General features: G+C 51.7%; 7 protein-coding genes across 7 annotated transcripts; 4 read left to right on the top strand and 3 right to left on the bottom strand.

The window, feature by feature from the left end:
• Positions 1 to 3,163: 3,163 nt before the first annotated feature.
• Positions 3,164 to 4,159, top strand: TGAM01_v203718 (hypothetical protein; the record flags this gene model as incomplete). Its single annotated transcript, XM_018805993.1, has 1 exon — positions 3,164 to 4,159. The coding sequence occupies one exon, from the start codon at positions 3,164 to 3,166 to the stop codon at positions 4,157 to 4,159; it is 996 nt and encodes a 331-aa protein (XP_018660711.1).
• A 1,549-nt stretch (positions 4,160 to 5,708) lies between these two features.
• TGAM01_v203717 (hypothetical protein) lies at positions 5,709 to 6,586 on the top strand (the record flags this gene model as incomplete). Its single annotated transcript, XM_018805994.2, has 3 exons — positions 5,709 to 5,944; positions 6,051 to 6,383; positions 6,445 to 6,586. The coding sequence occupies 3 exons, from the start codon at positions 5,709 to 5,711 to the stop codon at positions 6,584 to 6,586; spliced, it is 711 nt and encodes a 236-aa protein (XP_018660712.2).
• A 573-nt stretch (positions 6,587 to 7,159) lies between these two features.
• Positions 7,160 to 8,179, top strand: TGAM01_v203716 (hypothetical protein; the record flags this gene model as incomplete). The annotated part of the gene is made up of 1 exon (XM_018805995.1): positions 7,160 to 8,179. One exon carries the CDS (start codon positions 7,160 to 7,162, stop codon positions 8,177 to 8,179), a length of 1,020 nt encoding a protein of 339 aa, XP_018660713.1.
• A 479-nt stretch (positions 8,180 to 8,658) lies between these two features.
• TGAM01_v203715 (hypothetical protein) lies at positions 8,659 to 9,432 on the bottom strand (the record flags this gene model as incomplete). Its single annotated transcript, XM_018805996.1, has 1 exon — positions 8,659 to 9,432. The coding sequence occupies one exon, from the start codon at positions 9,430 to 9,432 to the stop codon at positions 8,659 to 8,661; it is 774 nt and encodes a 257-aa protein (XP_018660714.1).
• Positions 9,433 to 10,153: 721 nt separating this feature from the next.
• TGAM01_v203714 (cystathionine beta-lyase) lies at positions 10,154 to 11,522 on the bottom strand (the record flags this gene model as incomplete). The annotated part of the gene is made up of 2 exons (XM_018805997.2): positions 10,154 to 11,188; positions 11,268 to 11,522. 2 exons carry the CDS (start codon positions 11,520 to 11,522, stop codon positions 10,154 to 10,156), a joined length of 1,290 nt encoding a protein of 429 aa, XP_018660715.2.
• Positions 11,523 to 12,674: 1,152 nt separating this feature from the next.
• TGAM01_v203713 (hypothetical protein) lies at positions 12,675 to 13,674 on the bottom strand (the record flags this gene model as incomplete). The annotated part of the gene is made up of 3 exons (XM_024549265.1): positions 12,675 to 13,016; positions 13,133 to 13,371; positions 13,488 to 13,674. 3 exons carry the CDS (start codon positions 13,672 to 13,674, stop codon positions 12,675 to 12,677), a joined length of 768 nt encoding a protein of 255 aa, XP_024405970.1.
• Positions 13,675 to 17,049: 3,375 nt separating this feature from the next.
• TGAM01_v203712 (hypothetical protein) lies at positions 17,050 to 18,022 on the top strand (the record flags this gene model as incomplete). The annotated part of the gene is made up of 2 exons (XM_018805999.1): positions 17,050 to 17,097; positions 17,189 to 18,022. The coding sequence occupies 2 exons, from the start codon at positions 17,050 to 17,052 to the stop codon at positions 18,020 to 18,022; spliced, it is 882 nt and encodes a 293-aa protein (XP_018660717.1).
• Between the last annotated feature and the right edge of the window lie 221 nt (positions 18,023 to 18,243).

Raw genomic sequence — 18,243 nt, 5'->3', positions numbered from 1 at the left:
TAAGATCAAGATGGGATATCGCTACTCCCTTGTACTCTATCTCAAAGCCTAACGGCATTTCAAACATCATGGGGGTCTAAGCCTGGCGGCTGAAACAACTAGAACACAATGCTTCTAAATCCCCCTGTGAAGCAATTGCCTTGGGTAAAGGCCCTGGTTACGACACCGGCACTTGTGCCGAGCCATGACACGCGCATACTACGGTGTTTGCTACACTACCTTCTTCGACATCTATTTCTGTATCCGCATCAGCAGCAGGAAACCCATACTGTATGGAGCGTTGAGGGGGGAGGCCATTGAGTTTGTGCCTGGACCAGTGGCGTCGGCTAGTTGGCTGCTGTTTCCGTGGCTGATCGACCGTTGGCGTTGGCGCTGGCGGTGTGATGAGGACTAAGAGGATGGATCATTTTGAAGAAATTTTTCTTTTTTTCTTTTTTCTTTCCGTCATATCCCCTTTCTTGCTCCTCTGCGGGCGGAGCAATTGTGCCTGAGATGGCGTCTGCGTTATGGATAAAGTGTAGAAAAGTACCGAGTACATGCACATGTGTAACATCAGCCGGCAGAAAGACTGCAAGCCTTTGCTGCACTTTCATCCCGTCCTCAGTACGTTAGTAGGCAGGTAGTGTCGGATAAAATGGGGGGAGCCCAAGAGCAAAAGATCAGCGCCCAACGCCCTGTGAACATGCGCGTTTCTTTTTCTTCTCGCTTGCTCTCTCTATTGAACGCTGCATAAGCATGTTTCGCGATCTCTGTCCCTGGCAGGGGTTCTGCTTTTTAGGTAGAGAGGAGCCCATGTCTGCGCTGCTAAAAAAAGGGCCCTGTTGAAACATGGGCGGCACAAGGTATAAGGGGACCGGTAGCCAATCAGGCGGCGCGGGCTCTCCAGTTTTTGGCAGCGGTTTGGATGATCGGCCGGTCTTGTCACGGGGGAATGCGATTGGCTTGCTGCAAGCCATTGTGAGCTTGAGCAGCAGACGCAGGTACTGCTGGCACTGCATGTACAGGATACATGCATGCAGGTCTATAGAGCTATGCAGTAGAGAGACAACAGAGCAAATACAAACAAACAATGCGAGATTTTTGAAATTCTTATTACCGTTTCTCCTGGAGCTCCTGAGTCGTGGAAATGGCGAGAGAAGAAGCTAATCGGAGAAATTTGTTGGGTGGCCACGGCCAGTGCCGCACAGTAGAGGCGTAGAGGGCTTAATCCAAGGTACTTTATACAAGCCAGGATTCGCAGCTGCAGCTCGGGGCTATTTTACAGTGGCTGCAGAGCAAAGGTGGCGCTGACCTGACAATGCTGGGTTGTTGCTTTGCATGCACATGAAAACTGCGCTGGTTAACCCGTCGTCTGATGCCACGTTGAGCTGCTTGGGTGAGGCGAGAAACAGGTGCTAGCAGCAACGTGGAGCTTGAACCAGCAATTGTTCTCTTCATACAATACCCCGCACGCAATTCAGATACGCATTGGCCAAGCAGCCGTCAAAAGAGCACAGAGCAGCAGGTGTCAAGAATCAAGAATGGCCTGGCCTTCGGCCAACAGCACAGCAGAGAAGAGAGAAAGACTTGGAGACGGGCAGGATTAGAGGAGAAACGCCAAAAATTAGCAGCTCGCTAGGCAGCTAGACGGCCCCCCGGCCCCAGTGGTTGGCCTCCCTCACTATTGGCTGCAATGGCGCCTCACAGCACCATCCTTCATTCTGCACCCGCCCGAAGCGGCTTGGCTCCGGAGCCTAGCCCAGGGGCCTGAAGCCTCCATCTGCCCCAAACAGCCTGATGGGCGCGCACTTGGCCCCGAGCTGGCAGCGGCGTGGCCAATGAAGCCGGCGCCTGGGCGATGGGGGCATGAACATGGGAACATGGAAAACATGGGCGCCGGAGCTCGATTTGGGCGCCAGGGATCATGCGGGAAATGCCACGCCGCTTGGCTCTCGATGGCGATTTCGCTGCTCCATCCAATACCTGGGCTAACTCGGCCTTTTTTTCTTGTTTCTTCTCCTTCTTCTCTTCCAATCCCGCGTGCGCGACTGCTCTCCCGCTTCGCCTCTTCAACCTCTGCTCTTTGCTTCTTTGCTGCAGAAAGGGCTGCGTTGCGTGAAGGCTGTCTTTCGGACACTTGGCCGCGGCTATTCGCTTCTCTCTTGTATATATCCATATATACCTTTTTTTCTTCCTACGAGCACGCATTCCGGCATTATACCTTGCCGTAGACGCCTCTGTGCTGTTCCGTTTCACTCTCCTTTCTCTCGAAGAACCAAGGCATTTATATCTGCCGTTACTACTAGCTCTGCGACACATTTAGCTTCGGCACTCTTAAGCAACTCGGCCTTTTGGTTCCTTCAACTGAACGTTGATCGTTTGGTTACTGCAAGCTTCTTCCAACTAGCTTGTTTCTTCTCTCATTCCCTCTCTCTCTCTCATTTTTCTCTCTTCGTTTCGCTGGTGTAACCCGAGACAAACTTCGCTTGCGTCCAAGACACAGCAACGAAACAGGACTGGACTCCGCCTTTCTCTGAACACACGTGTGACGACAGAAAACTGTCACAAACCCGTCGCGAGAGTCAACCGACAGCTCGCAGCCACAAACTTTGCGCTCCGAGTACCTACATGCTCTCTTGCAGCCAACGCACATAACAACATACCAAACAATCTCAATCTCCAACAGTCACCTGGCGTGAACCCAAGTTGCTCTCTTTCTTTCTGCCTCTCTCTATCTCTCTCTTTTCTTATTTCTTATTTCACTTTTTTTCTGCCCCTCCGGCATCCCATCTTCCACCAGGCGCGGATCAGCTGTCGTCAACTCCCAAAAGTCACCTTCCGACTTGAGCTTGGATTCACATCGACGCCGCAGCTCCACCACCGGCACAGCACCCGCACAAGTCCCCTGTGCAACGTTTCTAGCCGTTTGCATACATCATCGGCCCAGCTCTCTGAAATAGTGAGCGCTGGTCACACGGCGTCATATCTAGTAGTCAACTGCCATATCGGGCTGTGGCTTCTCATCGTCGCTCACCTCATTCCTTGCTATTCAAGCGGCTGCCTCATTCGCTTGCGGTGGCCACAAGTCATACAGCGTGATTCCATCTTGCTCTTGGTCTTGTTCTTATTTGAATTTACTTGTCCCCTTCCAACGTCAGCAAACAGTTCTTCAACCCTCGCCACAATGTCGCTATCACGAGCTTTCACGACGCGCAAGCTCAAGTTGGGCTCTGACGCCGACGGCAAAAATCCTCAGCGCTCGCACACTCTTCGCCATAAGATCTCGGCTCCTGTCCAGCTCGTTCATACAACCAACATGCTCTCGTACAATGCGCCTGACCTGCCTCGAGTCCCTGGCCGCAACAACTCCAGCGACTTGCCTCGAGTGCCTACACGCATCAACTCTTCGAAATCTCTAACCGATTCCGACAGCGTCGAGACCACCGAGTCGACCCCGCCAACCAGCCCGGATGTTGCTCAAGGAGAGCGCTCGCCTTCTCCCAAGCCGAATCATCTTTCGGGATACTTCAAGCCCGCAACTGCGAGACCCGCGGCTGCAGCACCAGCCGAGCCTGAGCCAACTCCGGCTCCAATGATTCCCCAGCGCTCTCCCACTCACACCAAGAAGAACTCGGTCGATGCCGTCGCCAGGTCACGATCCATTACGCGCATTTCTAGAGACTCCGAGCTGTCGGCTGCGTCCAGGAGTCTTCAGGGCCTCTCCTCCCGCTCTCCGTCTGTGTCAACAAACTCTTCTGCGCCCTCTTCAGCACACTCTTCAATGCACTCCTCGGTGCATAATTCGTCCATCTCGAGTCGCCTCGCGAAACAGCCTCTGGCTCCTGCTTTTCCTCTGGCCCCCGCGCCCACTACCGTTTCTGCGGCTCCTACGGCTCCCGCAGCCTCGTCTGCGCAACTTTCTAATGCAACGAGGCGCCACATAGCTAAGGATTCGAATCCTTTTGGAGCAGAGCTGGCCCAAGTGACGGAGCTAGCGGAGGAATTCAGCTCCAGGAGCCAGCGGGAGCAAATGGAGGAGGATGTGGCATACATGCGCTCCAACAACCTCGTCAGGCTGCGCACCGACGACTATCTGAGCATGGTTCAAAGCCTGTCGTCCATCTTCTTCTCAGAGCCCAGTCACCCGGCTCCCAAGGCTGCAGCACCGCTCTGGATTTAAATCGCATACAATTTACGAAAGACGAACAACAAAAAAAAAAAAAAACGAGCTGCCATGTCACTGTACATACCGAATTTGTTTGGACATATACTCTGTACTGCTATGGGCAAAAGCGCTTCAGCTGTGACGACTACAATTACTACTTCTTCCTTCTTCTTCACCATTTTGCTTCTTTACTTTCTTACTTTTGTTGACATGGATGGAACGATGTGGGGTCTAGAACATTAACATTGCTAGGTACTTGGATTGGCTGTTTGCTTTACCTGAAACAGGAGACGAGGTGGCGTTAAATAACGGATGGGAAATGCCTCTTAATTGAGGCTACCTTTATATAATTTCTTTTTTTCTCTATCATTATGGATGTGAATACTATACCAGTCACAAGCCACTGCACATATTATGCCCTGATGAAATTTCATTGCTTTACTGTGTACTTATTCTCCCGCTCACCCTACCTCTATTCTCCCCAGTGATCGAATTGATGTACTCACAACATTTTGTATTCGAGCTTATGTATGCGAGCTTACTTGGAAAAATGACCGATATCATCAAGTATGACAATTGAATAACACGACTGCCGCATTTGGCAGGAAAATGCATCCTGTCAGCTCGCCCCAACGATCGTCGTCTCTCTGCGCACATTCAGCTGTAAGATCCCAAATCCCACACAGAGCGGATGGGCGGCCGGTAAGCGGGAGATGAACAATCCCTGCCAAATGTTTCAACTGCGCCCCACGAGCTGATTGTTTCAAGGCCGGGGGTGCTTACATAGTTGTCCGCTTACCGTGAGTGGTGCGATTGCGTACTACTATGCACTTGTACTACTACGATGAAATTAAATGGAATCGGGTTCTCGGGACGATTCCATCAAAAAGAGATTGGATTTGGGGAAATGGGCTTGGAGGCGGGCAGGGTTGTGAAATTGCTATAAAATGGAAGACATGAGTGAACATGCAAGTTTTGGTGGAGCTCGGGCCACATGTTTGGCAGGATGAGCTGTTCTCTCCGTGTACAGATGATTATATAGTAAAGCTGGATACTGTTTAATTGGATTTTCGATTGAACATACAGAACTGATATGCTGCGTATTTCGAAATGTTCGCTTATTGGCAAATGCGGTCGATATTCTCCATGAGATGAATAGGTCTTATAGACGCTGCTTCTTCCCTGTCCGCTGTCACTGCGTATGTAATCAGGTGGGGCAATTGGCGGCACCCACTTGAGAAATGTTTGAGCGATACATTCAACGGTAGCTTGGTACCCAAGGTGTTCAAGCGGAATTGAATTTGTATTTATGTTGAGGAATTGAACAAGATCAAGCTGTAATATACTCTCGTGACTGAGAGACTATAGAGACTATTCTTGTCTAATGTTTTGAATAGCCGGTAAGATCACTTTGGATCTTTTCGTTTTTTCCCTTGCCACTTGACGTGGGGTAACTCTTTTCGATTTACTGGCGTGTGAGCTGAACTATTACCAGGCCTCGTTTTGAACACTCTGAGTTCTCATATAAAAGCTAAAAGTAAAAAGAAGAAGAAAATACATCGTCATGGCGGGCTCAGATGACGCGCCCGACTCCCTCATTAGCAAGGAGGATGGGCTCAACTACTGGGAGGGCGTCAACGCTGACATTGACGGCATGCTTGGAGGCATTCCATCCGTCAAGGGCTTCTCTGGCATCTTGAGGAGCGATCTCCAGGGTTCACGGACGTTTCTGGCCAGGCTGGGCATTGGAGCGAAGCAGGGACGGCAGAAGCTGGCCACTGTTTTGGAGGGCGGAGCAGGGTTAGTAGCATCCATCTTCGACTGGGGTGTTTGCGAGGGCTTGGCACATTTTGGTTGATTAACGAGTGCTGATCTTTTGATTGACTGACTCTTTCTTGCCTTGTAGGATCGGAAGGGTTACTGAAGGGTTGCTGATCCCATTGGCTGATGAGGTTGATGTTATTGAACCCGTGGCCAAGTTCACCGCGGGCCTGCAAGGCAAAGAGGGCGTTCGACATGTTTACAACCACGGCTTGCAAGACTGGGAGCCTGTTGATGGGCTCACGTACGATCTTATCTGGACGCAGTGGTGCGTGGGCCATTTGACGGACTCGCAGCTGGTGGAGTATCTGAAGAGATGCCAGGTTGCGCTGAATCCGGGGGCCATGATTGTGTTGAAGGAGAATTTGAGCACGTCGGGCCGCGATGTGTTTGATGAGCTGGATAGCAGTGTGACGAGGTGGGTTGGACTATTGAATATCATCTGATGTTTGCTTTTCGAGCTAACTGAGTAAAAACAGGGAGGATAGCAAGTTTAGACAAATTTTTGAGGAAGCAGGGCTGCAGCTCGTCAAGTCGGAGCTGCAGAGGGGATTCCCTGAGACGCCGCAGATGACGCTCCTCCCGGTGAAGATGTACGCCTTGAAGCCAAAAGCTGTGTAAGTTGAAGGGTTTTCTTCTTCTTCATTGGAGTGACTGGGAGTTTTATGGGATGGGGAATGTTGAAGGGCCGGGGAAAAGTTTTGATGCATTCTGAGTGGGAAAGGTAGAGAGGTAAAGCTTTGAGAGCTAGTCGAGCTTGAGTTTGCTGAGTTTTGTAGATACCCTTACAAATCAAGTGCTGTGTCGTAAAGTTTTAATTCGTGATGGAACTCTTTGAGGCAGAATTGACGCTTGAGTCTGTTGTGATGATACATTTGGATTTAACAGCTGCTGGTTATATTTGAGAGAAGCTGCACCATGCTACATCATGAGCTTTGGACAATATTTCTTCATTGTTAATAAGTCAATTAATTGGAACATCAACCATTTCTGGCCAGTTTCATCCATTGAGATCTTCAACATAAGAATTGATAATCTTATGAAGCTGATATGGAAGAACAAAAGCTCGTACCAAGCATTTAGCGCCATCGCTCCACCGCCAAGCTCTCACATCTCACATCTCATCCTCATCTCTCTGCCTTCATCTCCATATTATACATCAAAGTAAACAACACAAACCCACCTAAAATACCAATGGCCTCTCCCCCCTTTGGCCAGGCCGCCCTCATTACCGCCCTTAAAGGCCAAACCCTCCGCATCCCCAGCCTCCAAGCCCTCTTCACCTCATGGCCCTCCCCACGCCTCAACGCCCACTACCCAGAGCTCGTCGCCTTCGCCAGCGCCACCATCCTCGAAATCGCCGCGGCCGCGCCTCACCTGCGCATTGAGCGTCGGCTTCGCGACGACATTGCCCTCCTGACGTGCCTGCTGTTCCCAACGGCGCCGCGGAGACGCATCGAGGCGCTGGTGCTGTACATGGTGTGGCTCGTCTGCTGGGACGACACGGTGGACACGAATGAGGGCGACTTGGCTGCTGATTTCGCCCGCGCGGAGGAGTGGCGCAACAGGACGCTGGAAGTGATAAAAGTAGCTCTTCAGCTCCCTGAGGAAGCCCAGCAGCGTGGAGAGGTGGATGCTATCAATGCGGTGCTCGTCAGCTTTGGCCAGCGCTACTATGGCACACATGAGAGGGCTCCTGTCGAGCAGCGCCAGAGGTTGTATGACGAAATCAGCATCTTCGTTCGTGCGTGCGCCACGGAGCAGAGGCTACGTCTTGACGGCGCCATTCCCAGCTTTGACGAGTACATGGTCCTCCGAGAGGGCACTGTGGCAGGCGGCACGCTCTGCGCGTTGGTTCCCTACGCCATGCCCCAGTTTGTGCCGCCGGAGCTGCTCGACATGCCGCAGTTTGCAGTTTTCCGGAAGCAGGCCAATGTGCTGTTCGGCCTGCTCAACGACTTGATCTCCTTGAAAAAGGAACTCGCTGGGGACTGCGTCATCAATGCCGTCTGTACGCTGCTGCGGCCGGAGACGCCCCTGGATGAAGTCATGGCGCAGATTTACCAGAAGCTGCAGGACGCGGTGCGGCTTTTCGACAAGGCGGCCAGGGAGCTGTTGGGTCAATTCACGGACAATGACCTTTACTACGACCTCTCAGAAGAGTTGATTGATGGGCATAGAAGTGTAGTCACCGGCACGCTCGAATTCATGTGAGTAACTTCAAGTTGTTTCCCAAAATGAACCCCCATAAACCGTGGGGGTTTCTTCATATTTATATGAACCAACAGCCGTATATAAAGCAATAGTAAGCTAACCATTTATCTGGGGGCAGGCTCAAATCCCCTCGCTATAACATCTCGCAGCTCTTGCGCGAAGATGGCTCTCTAGAAATAGTCCTCTGATATCATGACTCCCACATACTTCCAATCACCCTTGTTTGACTCCCGTGAGTTTCCCAACTCCAGTGTTGACCTAGCCTTTCCATTTATCTGCCGGATTGTATGATCAAATGCTCTCTTATCTTCCTTTGACCTTCTCATTTCCCTCTATTCTCCAGAATATGTTTGTATGCGGATATCACGCCCATTGCGATTAAAAAAGATATAAAAGTAGCCAATGCGTATGAATGAATGAAAAGTGACTCCGCCTCTTGTTAATTTTAGTAGATATCTCTCCCAATTGTCGTTATAAAATCAAGGCTTCAACTCTCCAAACTGCATCGCTTGCCGGCCGCCCAATGGCTCAACAGACGTCACCAGATCCGTGATAGTGACAATCTCGTATCCCTGGCGCTTCAACTCCGGCAGCACGATTCGCAGCATGGGAGCCGTCCATCCCCTCCTATCGTGGCATATAATAATCGCTCCAGGATGCGCCATACTTAGAATATGCCTGGCATTGACATTCGGATAGGGAATCTGCGGGTCGTGCGGGTATATGCTCCCCAGTACGATCCTAAACCCTCTATTGCCGAGCAAATCTCTCATCCGTCGATTAAACAAGCCCGAACCCGGGCGGAAGTAGTTATTCGGCAGAATCTTGCCCTCGGCCTCGTACGCCTCCGTCAGCATGGCCTTGACCTCCTTGACCTGGCTCTCCAGCTCATCGTTGCTCAGCCTCCTCGACGGCTCGTCGCGCATCGCATGGTTGCCCAGCTCATGCCCCTGCGCAACCATCTTGCGCAGCGTGGCCTCCCTGCCCTCGACCTGCGTCCCAATGACGAAGAAGGTGGCGTGCGCGTCATTCTCCCGCAGCACCTGCATGATCTCGTCGGTGTGCGCCGAGGGGGCGTCGTCGAGCGATAAGGCAATGACTTTCCGGGTCGCGGGCACGGGCACCTCGAAGAGCACGTCGGGGAACTTGTTGCGCAGGTAGCCGATGAGGAAGCGCGGCGGCTTGTAGACGCAGTAGACGGAGTAGAGCGGCAGGGCGAGCAGCAGCACGAGCAGCACGAGGAGGCCCTGCATGGTGAGGCGGTTTCGTCGGACCCGGCGCCGGACGGTGGTCGGCAGGCGGAAGAGGTTGAGGCGTGGCATTTCTTGTTCTGTTTTGGGAGGTTTCTTTCGAGGTTAGCAGCGGCGGCGGCTTGGGACGGTGGTGCCGCCTGCTGCTGGCATGTCCTCTCTTCGTTTCGTTTCTCTCTTTTCTTCGTTTTCTCTCTCTCTTTGATTTTCGGTTATTGTTCGTTGAAAAGGTATCAATGGCAATGAATTGGTGGGGGAGGGAAAACGAGTGTTGAAAAGTGTTGCTTTTTGGTCGAGACCGCCACTAAAGCGGGAGAAGACATGAGGCTTGCAGTTTTGTTAGCCAGGGGCTGGGTGGGAGTAGCACGAGCGCTATCTGATTAGCGACGGGGGGTGGTGGCGTCCCCAAATGGGGGGGGGGGATTGGACCCCTAAAACTGTCTGGACATTAATCAATCTCCATACAAATCTCAGAATGCATTCTGCAAATGTTCGATGCAATTGCACAGGCCACGCATCAATCAAGGTTTTTAATGTCTGATTTCCCGATATTCAATCCATCCTGTTTATATTTACACCAACATGATTGTTTTCCAGACTTTATTCAAGCCGTCGTGATAGAGTGCACTCTTGTCTTACAAAGGGATGCAAAGACCCCTTAATCCAACTCATTCTCATAACCCATTAACAGGATATTACAATCTCTCATATGCACAAGCCCATTTTACAATCCCTCCTTCACCAAAGCCTCAAACCCATGCTGCAAATCCGCCTTCAAATCCTCCACACTCTCCACACCAACACTCAGCCTCAACAAACTCTGATCAACAGTCGCATCCGTCATCGCCCGCCACTCAATCAAGCTCTCCACGCCGCCCAAGCTCGTCGCGTGCTGGAACAGTCCCAACTTGCCGGGGAACCTCCTCGCCATCTCCTTGTTCTTCAGCGTAATGGCAAACACCGGTCCGTAACCATTGGGCATCTGCTGTCGCAGCCAACTGCCCTCCTGCGAGGCCTCAGGCTGCAGACTCGCGTGCTGGATGCGCGCAACCGTTTTCCCGGCCGCGGTGTTCGAGTCCTTGGCCTGTTCTGAAAGCCATGCGACGAGCGCCGCGGCCGTAGTGCTCTGGCGGTTGACGCGCAGCTCCAAGGTTCGCAAGGAGCGCATACCGAGCCAGCCCTCGAGACTGCCGATGACGGAGCCGATGACGAGGCGGTCGGCGAGCAGGTCGCTGACCCAGGTCTTGTGCTTGGGGTTGACTGCAAGGACGCCGCAGAGCAAATCGGAGTGGCCGCCAATGTACTTTGTGCCACTGTGCATCACGATATCTGCTCCCCAGGCAAACGGGTCCAACAGCGGCGGCGGCGCAAAGGTGGCGTCTACGGTAAGATATGCGCCCACAGAGTGCGCTCTATCGGCATAGTACTTGAGATCGCGCGCCTCGCCCGTGGGATTCAACGGTGTCTCGACATGAATGACGTCTCCGGGCCCCAGCTCCGAAAGGTCGCAGTCCAGCGGCAGCTTCTTCAAGCCGGTCAGTCGTCCAAAGATCTTCAAGACGCCATGGCAGCCATGGTAGCCGTCTCCAATGGCCACCTTCTTGGGGTTGAGATGGGTCATCAGGGCATGGAACGAAGCCATGCCCGATCCATACACAATGGCCTGTTGGCCAATGATGGATGTGAGGAGGGCCTCGAAGCGAGCCATGTTGGGGCTCGAATGGCGCGAGTAGATGTGGAAGTCGAGCGGCTGAGTGGTCTGCGTTCTCTTGTGTCAGTCACCCAATTTAAGCTTCTTCCACACATTCTCACACACCGCCAGTTCATCCAGCACTTACATCGACCTCCGCGATGGGCCTGAGCCTCTCCGGGTCATTGGGATACCGAAAGGTTGTGCTTGTGTGCAGACCCGGCGCAATGGCCGGATGGCCGTCGATGCGGGCATCGGCATGCACCGCTCGGGATGCGAGCGACAGCGCCGCAATGTCTGGCACATATGCGTCCGAGGAGTTTCCCATTGTGTCTGCTGAGTGACTTGTGTATGAGTGATGGTTTGCGTCTACCGATACCTGGTATACTGCGCTCATCCCCATTCAATGTCCATGTTTGAGTTCTTGCCGCGCCCTCTTATATATGTCGTGCTAATTCATGTCGCAATGCTGCCCCGCTCATCGGCCGTCCTCTGCCGTTGTCGCTGCTACTCAACGGGCCTCACATACCCACTATTACCCATCCCGAGTTACATCACCTCAGGCTATCGTAAAAAACTCAAAGCTGATTAGATAGCCACGAGCCAGCCCAGAATCAGAGAATCATGTAATCATGTTCCAGATCCGTAAAACTTGTCAATACAAGGCGCAATTACCTAGGTATCAAGATAAGAGGGGTTTCGCTCCACTATGTGTCAATGCGGGGAGCGACACACGCCTTATTGTCGATTTTCATCTCTCTTTTTGGTGCTTCTGGATACTTTTGAGCATGCCGCAATTCGTTCCCGCAGTTCGTTCTACAAGTATGCCGCAGGTTGCCGTTCTATCAAGAGAGAATTGCTTCGGACTACCCTTCCGGGATCGGTGGCATAGTTGAGTGGCATAGTTGAGTAGAAAAGAACGGATAGCTTGATTTAAGCGTAGGTAGATTAGGTAATGAATACTTGTCAAACTCCTAGATGTGCATCAGCATAGGTATTTCCCGGAGATAGGTACAAAGGAAAAAGAAATGAAGGCACAGTCGCAACTTTACATCTGCGGATGTCATAACTCTTCTAATCATTGTTATTCTCTCGTCAAACAATGTGCTCGGGCTTATCGAGAACAAACTCAGTCGTCATATCACGCAACAGTCATTAACATGATGACGATAGAAAATGGGCAAAACATAAATAAGTGCTGTATTAGCGATCCAATATGTAATCGCCGACATAAGTTATTATTAATCATTAAGTCGTCTTGTTTTCTTCCATCCATGTTTCCTTGCCGTCATAATGTTTCATTCCTGCCAGTCCTGAACCTTGTGTTTTGCTGGCAAAGCCAATCGATGCAAATGCACCTGGCAAAGTATATGGCAGCAATGAATGTGTTCACTGCCAACAGCCCATCCCGAACGCCATTATCGTAAAGTTAAAGGAAAAAGAAAAAATATATCCATAGTCCAGAAAATCGTTAGTGCTTAATAAAGTTCCACGCATAGTAAATTAATTCGAGTTGTCGAGTTGTTTGCAGCTGCTCTCTTCTGCGGCAGGCGCCTCAGTCTTTCGTTGACACAGGCGTGTGTTCCATGGGGCTTAGCTCAGATCCTTGACCGCTCTGAGCCCTCTTTCGACCGGGAATGAGGAACCTAGAGACGCCTGATGGTGCTGGAGATGGATCTTTCTCTTCGGACTCTGTCAACCTGGAAAAGAATCCGCGCTTGCGAGGCTGCTGCTTCTGGTCCTCGAGACCGACATCCTCAAAACCTTCATCGGCGGTGGGCAGTTGCACCGAGTTGCGGTTGATAGCCGATCTGGGCATTCGAGAGAATCGAGCCGAATCGAGACTTTGGCGGGTAGGAATATCGTATGCGCTGACGGGAGATCGTGCCGAGATATCCTATAAGTGAGAGTCACAGGTTAGTCTCAGTGAAGGCGAGGCGCATTCTGTGCGGGGTGGATGCAGCCGGTAAATGTGAAGTTAGACGGGGAAAAGCAAATCGTTATAGCACATACAAATGATCGTCGGTACGAGTCAAAGGACTCTCGCGAAATAGAAAAGTGCTCAATCTCGCCTGAGCTGTCTGATGACTCGCGCGACGAGAGGTGTCTGCGCGGCCACTGGCTCTTCTCCTCCGACGGCGAGGGCTGTTCGCATAAAACAGAATTAGCAGTCTGCGCAGATGGATGCAGCCGAGTGCCAGTGAGGGTTGCACAAAAACCTACAGGGAGATATACGCCGCTATCATTGACGACTAATAGGTGCAAATCGCATGTCAGTTACAGTCCACCGAGTCGTGTGACGCTGCCGCCGCACGGCCTAGAGCGGAAGGTCGCAAGCGAAAGCGACAGCGGTCATCCGATCACTTACCGCTCATCTTATACTCGCCGGTATCCTGACTTCTGGCGCTGCGGATGCTCAAAACCGACGACGCCTTGGAGCCCACGATGTCGACTCGCTCGAATCCGGGGTAATTGTGCTCTCTGTCGGCGTAGACACCGTCGTCGGCCGGGACGACAGCGCCGGGGCGGCGGGTGAAAGGGTTTCGGATCGGCATGGTGGTGAGATATGGGCCGATATCAACTTGACTTAAGAGACGACTTGTAGAGGCGGCAAGATACAATAATAGTACGCGGTCCGATAAGTGATGCGAAGAATGCGAAAAACCGTCGGGAAGAATGTTTATTTTGTAAAATAAGTAGCCGACTGAGCGATATGATGCAATTGGTGAGGGGGAACAGCAGCGGTTCTTGTATAAGTAGCGACAAGGTCCGATTAAGCTATTTGAGGAAAGCAAAAACTACACGTCAAAGGGAACCAAGGAAGGGGCACAGGGGCTTTAAGAAGAGCGACGATGGTCAGATGTCAGACGAGTCGCGAACGGATCAGCGGCAGAACGTTTTGAGGGGGTGGAATCCCAAGGGCCTGGCGCATTGAAAACGGGTCATTTCCAGATGGATACATCGAAAAGGATTTAATGGAGCGCCGCACTGACTGCAAAGTACCCTGATGGAGATGGAACGAGGCGAAAAAGCGGCAGCTTGTTAACTCGATGCTAGCAGCGCTGTTAGTGTTGGCAGCAGCATCGGCGGCGGCCAGTCTCGTGGCGCTTGAGCTGGAATTCCAGCGCCAGAATCGGCATCAAGGTGATTTTCCCCAGAAGTCAGCCCAGCAAAAGACATCAGATCTGCGCAATTGATCCTTTCGGCGGTGCCTTGCCGGGCGGATTTGGACGTTGTTGTACCGCGCCCGATGCACACTGTGCGCAGTGCCTGGATTTTTAGTGCGCCTTTATTGGCTTTGATCCTCATGATCATCAGAGCTTGGCCATTTGGCTGTGTTGCGCCGATTGCATTGCACTGCCTCACAGCTCAGCTCTCAAAGTTAGGCTCGCAATTCCATTTCCTCACCCATTTTCCCCTCTTGAGCTTCTTGATTCCATGTCTCACACACGTTTTCACATCAGATCGAGCTCTTTTCCAGTCTTAAAACTGCCATCGGGTCTAACAACCAGCCTAAGATGGCTCCGGCTGCTACTGCGCGCGCTCTCTAGCAGACTCCAGAAATCGAACTTGGTGGAGCCACCAACAGGCACGCCGCCCGGACTCGCTGAAAAGCCCGGTAACTAATCCCCCGAGTAGTGCCCTCGGGTTGCCTGACTGAGATTTATCCGCCAAACTGCTGCTGGCTCTGCTATGACGATGCATAACGCTTTTAGCCAACAACTAAAGACGCTTGAGTGGAGTGCCGACAGTAAGTATCCAGAACCAAGGTTACTGTGCGTATCTACTTGTTGTATGCGGTGCGGGATTCGGATTCGGGCTCCCCATACCATCACCTAGAAAGGTCTCGTTTCTTGGACCAGTTTCTTTTCGTTCGGGCAGGTTTTGTCAAAGAGGATACAATGAGGATGGCATCATTACCTCATCCTGCAGCACTAAAGGCCGAGTTTGCCATGGTAGCTGGCACTCGAATTTGCCTATTGACAGAGGATCGCCATGCCAAGGCCTCTTAGAGGTCTTCTAGAGGCCTTTTCCCACCAACAAAGGCCATGTGCGAACTTGCTCTTCGTCCAGATGGAGCTTCGTCACTTGTCACCACTCCCAGATTACAGGCACTGCGCATGGTCGACTGTCCCCGCCTCCCGCTTTGCCGTGGATGCTCTGTTGAAAATCCGGGGCCGCGCCGTGCAGACAGGGGCTATGCTGGAGATAAATTTGCCTTGATTGACGTAGCGCATACTGCACTTGGAACTTCAAGTCCCTGCGGCCATGCTCCGTGCAGCGAAGCGATTGCGGATCATCACCATCCACGGCCCGTGGCAACCATTGCGCACCGAAGCGAGTACATGAGTGCACAATCAACAGATATAATAGCCTGATCAAGAGGAATAGCCGCCTGACGCTGCCCGCGTCTTTTTCTGGCCCATCCACCATCATACGTTGCCTGCATTGGCCCAAGTAAAACGCCACCAGATGGCCTATTTGGGACGCACGCAGGGCAGTTGTTGGACAGCATCTGCGGTTCAACCATTCAGCAGCAACTGGGTAGAACACAGAGTTCTAGATGCGGTCAAGGGCGCTGTGAATCCTGCCGCCACGCAGCAGAGCTTCTGTGCCTAAAAACCTCAGTCAACTACTGCCTCGTTCTGATACAACCCAGCGTTGGTCTGTAAGAACTGCTTATAGCCCGGCACTTACAATCAAGGGCGCACGGCAGAGGAATCTCCTCTGCTTTAGTCTAGTAGCTGCCGACTTCATGTTCCTGTAAAAAAAAAAGTCTCCGAGCTGGCGCCCCAGGCCCTATAAATGCTCGAGGATAGAAAAAGGACATGAAGAAAAGCAAGCCAGATTCGGTGCTCCTTTGAGTTGAGGCTTGCAGGTGTCACCTTAGCAAGTGCATATCCGCCATGCATCTCTCATCGTATATCTCAATCTCAGTGCAACATCTGATGGAATTTTCTAGCTTCCTCTTCGCCCTCATAACCTTTTGTTGTCTTGCAATGGCGTGGCAGTGTCTCTCCAGTCTCCAAGGGAGCTTCGAAATAGCATAGTTCAGGTAGCAGTTTCTTACTCCCACCGTTTTGGTGTCACGTCCCAGCTGAATTGCAACCCTGTCGGTCCGATCGGTTGGCATTGAGCAAGCAAACCCCCATGTTCACTTACTCTCTCCCCCTCACTGCTCTTGTCTCAACATTTTCCTTTCCAAGATCGGCACTGAAGCCTGCCAACAAGCCGCATACGAGGTGGTAAGCTACAGGCCTTTTTTTGCGGGCTGTGTTTCCACGGGACCGCCCCAACCACAAACCACCTCCCGTGTCAAGACAAGGCCCAATAATCCCAAGTCCTCTGCATGAGGCCATTCTGAATCCATCCATTCGCTCGCCCGCAGGGGCAGATCCCGGACCAGCATCTGGCGCCCATCTGGTGCCGCACATGCTGGTTTTGGCTTTTGGCGAGCGGGCCTCTGTGCGGCCGAAGGGGATACGAGAGACACAAAAATGTGATGGAGTGCTATTTTTGTTCAAAGATGCCGTCTATTTTTTTCCTCTTTTTTTTTACATCGTTGCCTTTTTGCTGCCGATTAACCACTCGCTTATTGTTTTGTCTGTATTCAAGCCAGGCTGTCTCATTCGTTTCTTTCCCACTCTCTGAAACCAGCAGCTACGGCCTCTGTTGCTCCTCCCAAGACTCGAGATTTCTCAGCATCTCACCATCGCCACGTGGATTGCTCTCGAGCCACCTTTGGGTCTTAACACATACAGTCGTTTCTTTTTTCATCACGCCCAGTTTCTTTCACTGAGTTTCTATTTTACAGAGGCTGGCCAATTTTAACCATTACAACAAAGTCTGCGGATTCCAGGCCACTTCTTCTTGGCTGTCGCTGGCTAATATAAACTGCTCGTGGGCCGCAACCTCTAGAGTTCGTCAACATGGGTGCCTTCTTCACTGGGTGGGAGTTGTGGGAAGAAATGAGCTTCGTAAGTGATTGAAATCTATTTGAACTGCCCTGCTTCATCACATTTTCTTTGTTCTGCTATCAAGCCGAATTCCTGACTTATCTTTATGTAGGTCTTGGCATGCTCCATCGTGTTAGTCTTCGCCTTTGGGCTGGTACGGCTGTGGTGGACGAACCGCAAAATTGCAAAGCTCGAATTGATCGACGAAGAACGGCGCGTACGATTGGCCGAGATGCGGTATTGCGGTATCAACGCTCGCGGCATCACTGATATCCCCTTTGGGGTGCGCGCAATACAAAGTGGCATCGAAGTGGAAGGTATCTGGATATCAAGGCCTAACACACCTGGCTCCAGCCGTGCCGCCTCTTCTCCCACTCTTATTGGCGATCCTACAGGTCTCAAGGCAAAATTGAAGGAAAAGGGCAAAGGAAAGGCTCGCTACATGTCGGTGGAAGTTAGTGAGACGGCTTCATCGTCCCCTCCTCAGACGACTCCTACATCGGGTTCTTCGACACCCCAGCGAGCTGACGATACCGATGTAAATGATGCACGACAGCCTCGAATTCAGCAACCGATGGATTATTCAAACACACCCAAGGGATCACTTGATGCTCAGCGACGAAGCATTGCTCGCCAAGTAGCCTCTCGCAGCTCCTCTGCCAACCGCAACAGCATGGCCTCGTCATCCATGGGCGACTTTGTGGTTCCCCACTCGAGGAACTCTTATGCCAGCTCAAAGCCAATCCTTCAGGGATCCACCGAATACTACTCTGACATATCCAGAACCGGAACAAATGACTTCTACGACGCCCCTCCGTCTGCAGTTTGGGACCACGCATACAGCAGCTCTGATGCGGAGAGCGCAGAAGTGGCTGACCAGCGATCACAGCCAGGGCCCTCCAGGCTTCAGAAGAAATCGCATTTCTATAAGCCAGTACGAAATTAACGATGCAGGTGTTAGGGGAAAGAATTCTGAAGGCCCCCTGGTGGGGCTATGATTTTCACGTGGTTATAATGACTTGATGTCTTTTTACACGCCGTTTATGAGATATGTTTTATAAGAAAAAGAAATCAAGATGGACTTAGATTTTGCCATGCGGGCCATTTGCAAATACTAGCTAAATTACCAGACAAAGAAATACTGAACACCAAAAGAACGACTATAGT

This window comes from Trichoderma gamsii (assembly GCF_001481775.2).
Source record: "Trichoderma gamsii strain T6085 chromosome Unknown Scaffold_10.2, whole genome shotgun sequence".
NCBI classification, from domain to species: Eukaryota; Fungi; Ascomycota; class Sordariomycetes; order Hypocreales; family Hypocreaceae; genus Trichoderma; species Trichoderma gamsii.
This window is presented reverse-complemented; position numbering and strand designations above follow the sequence as displayed.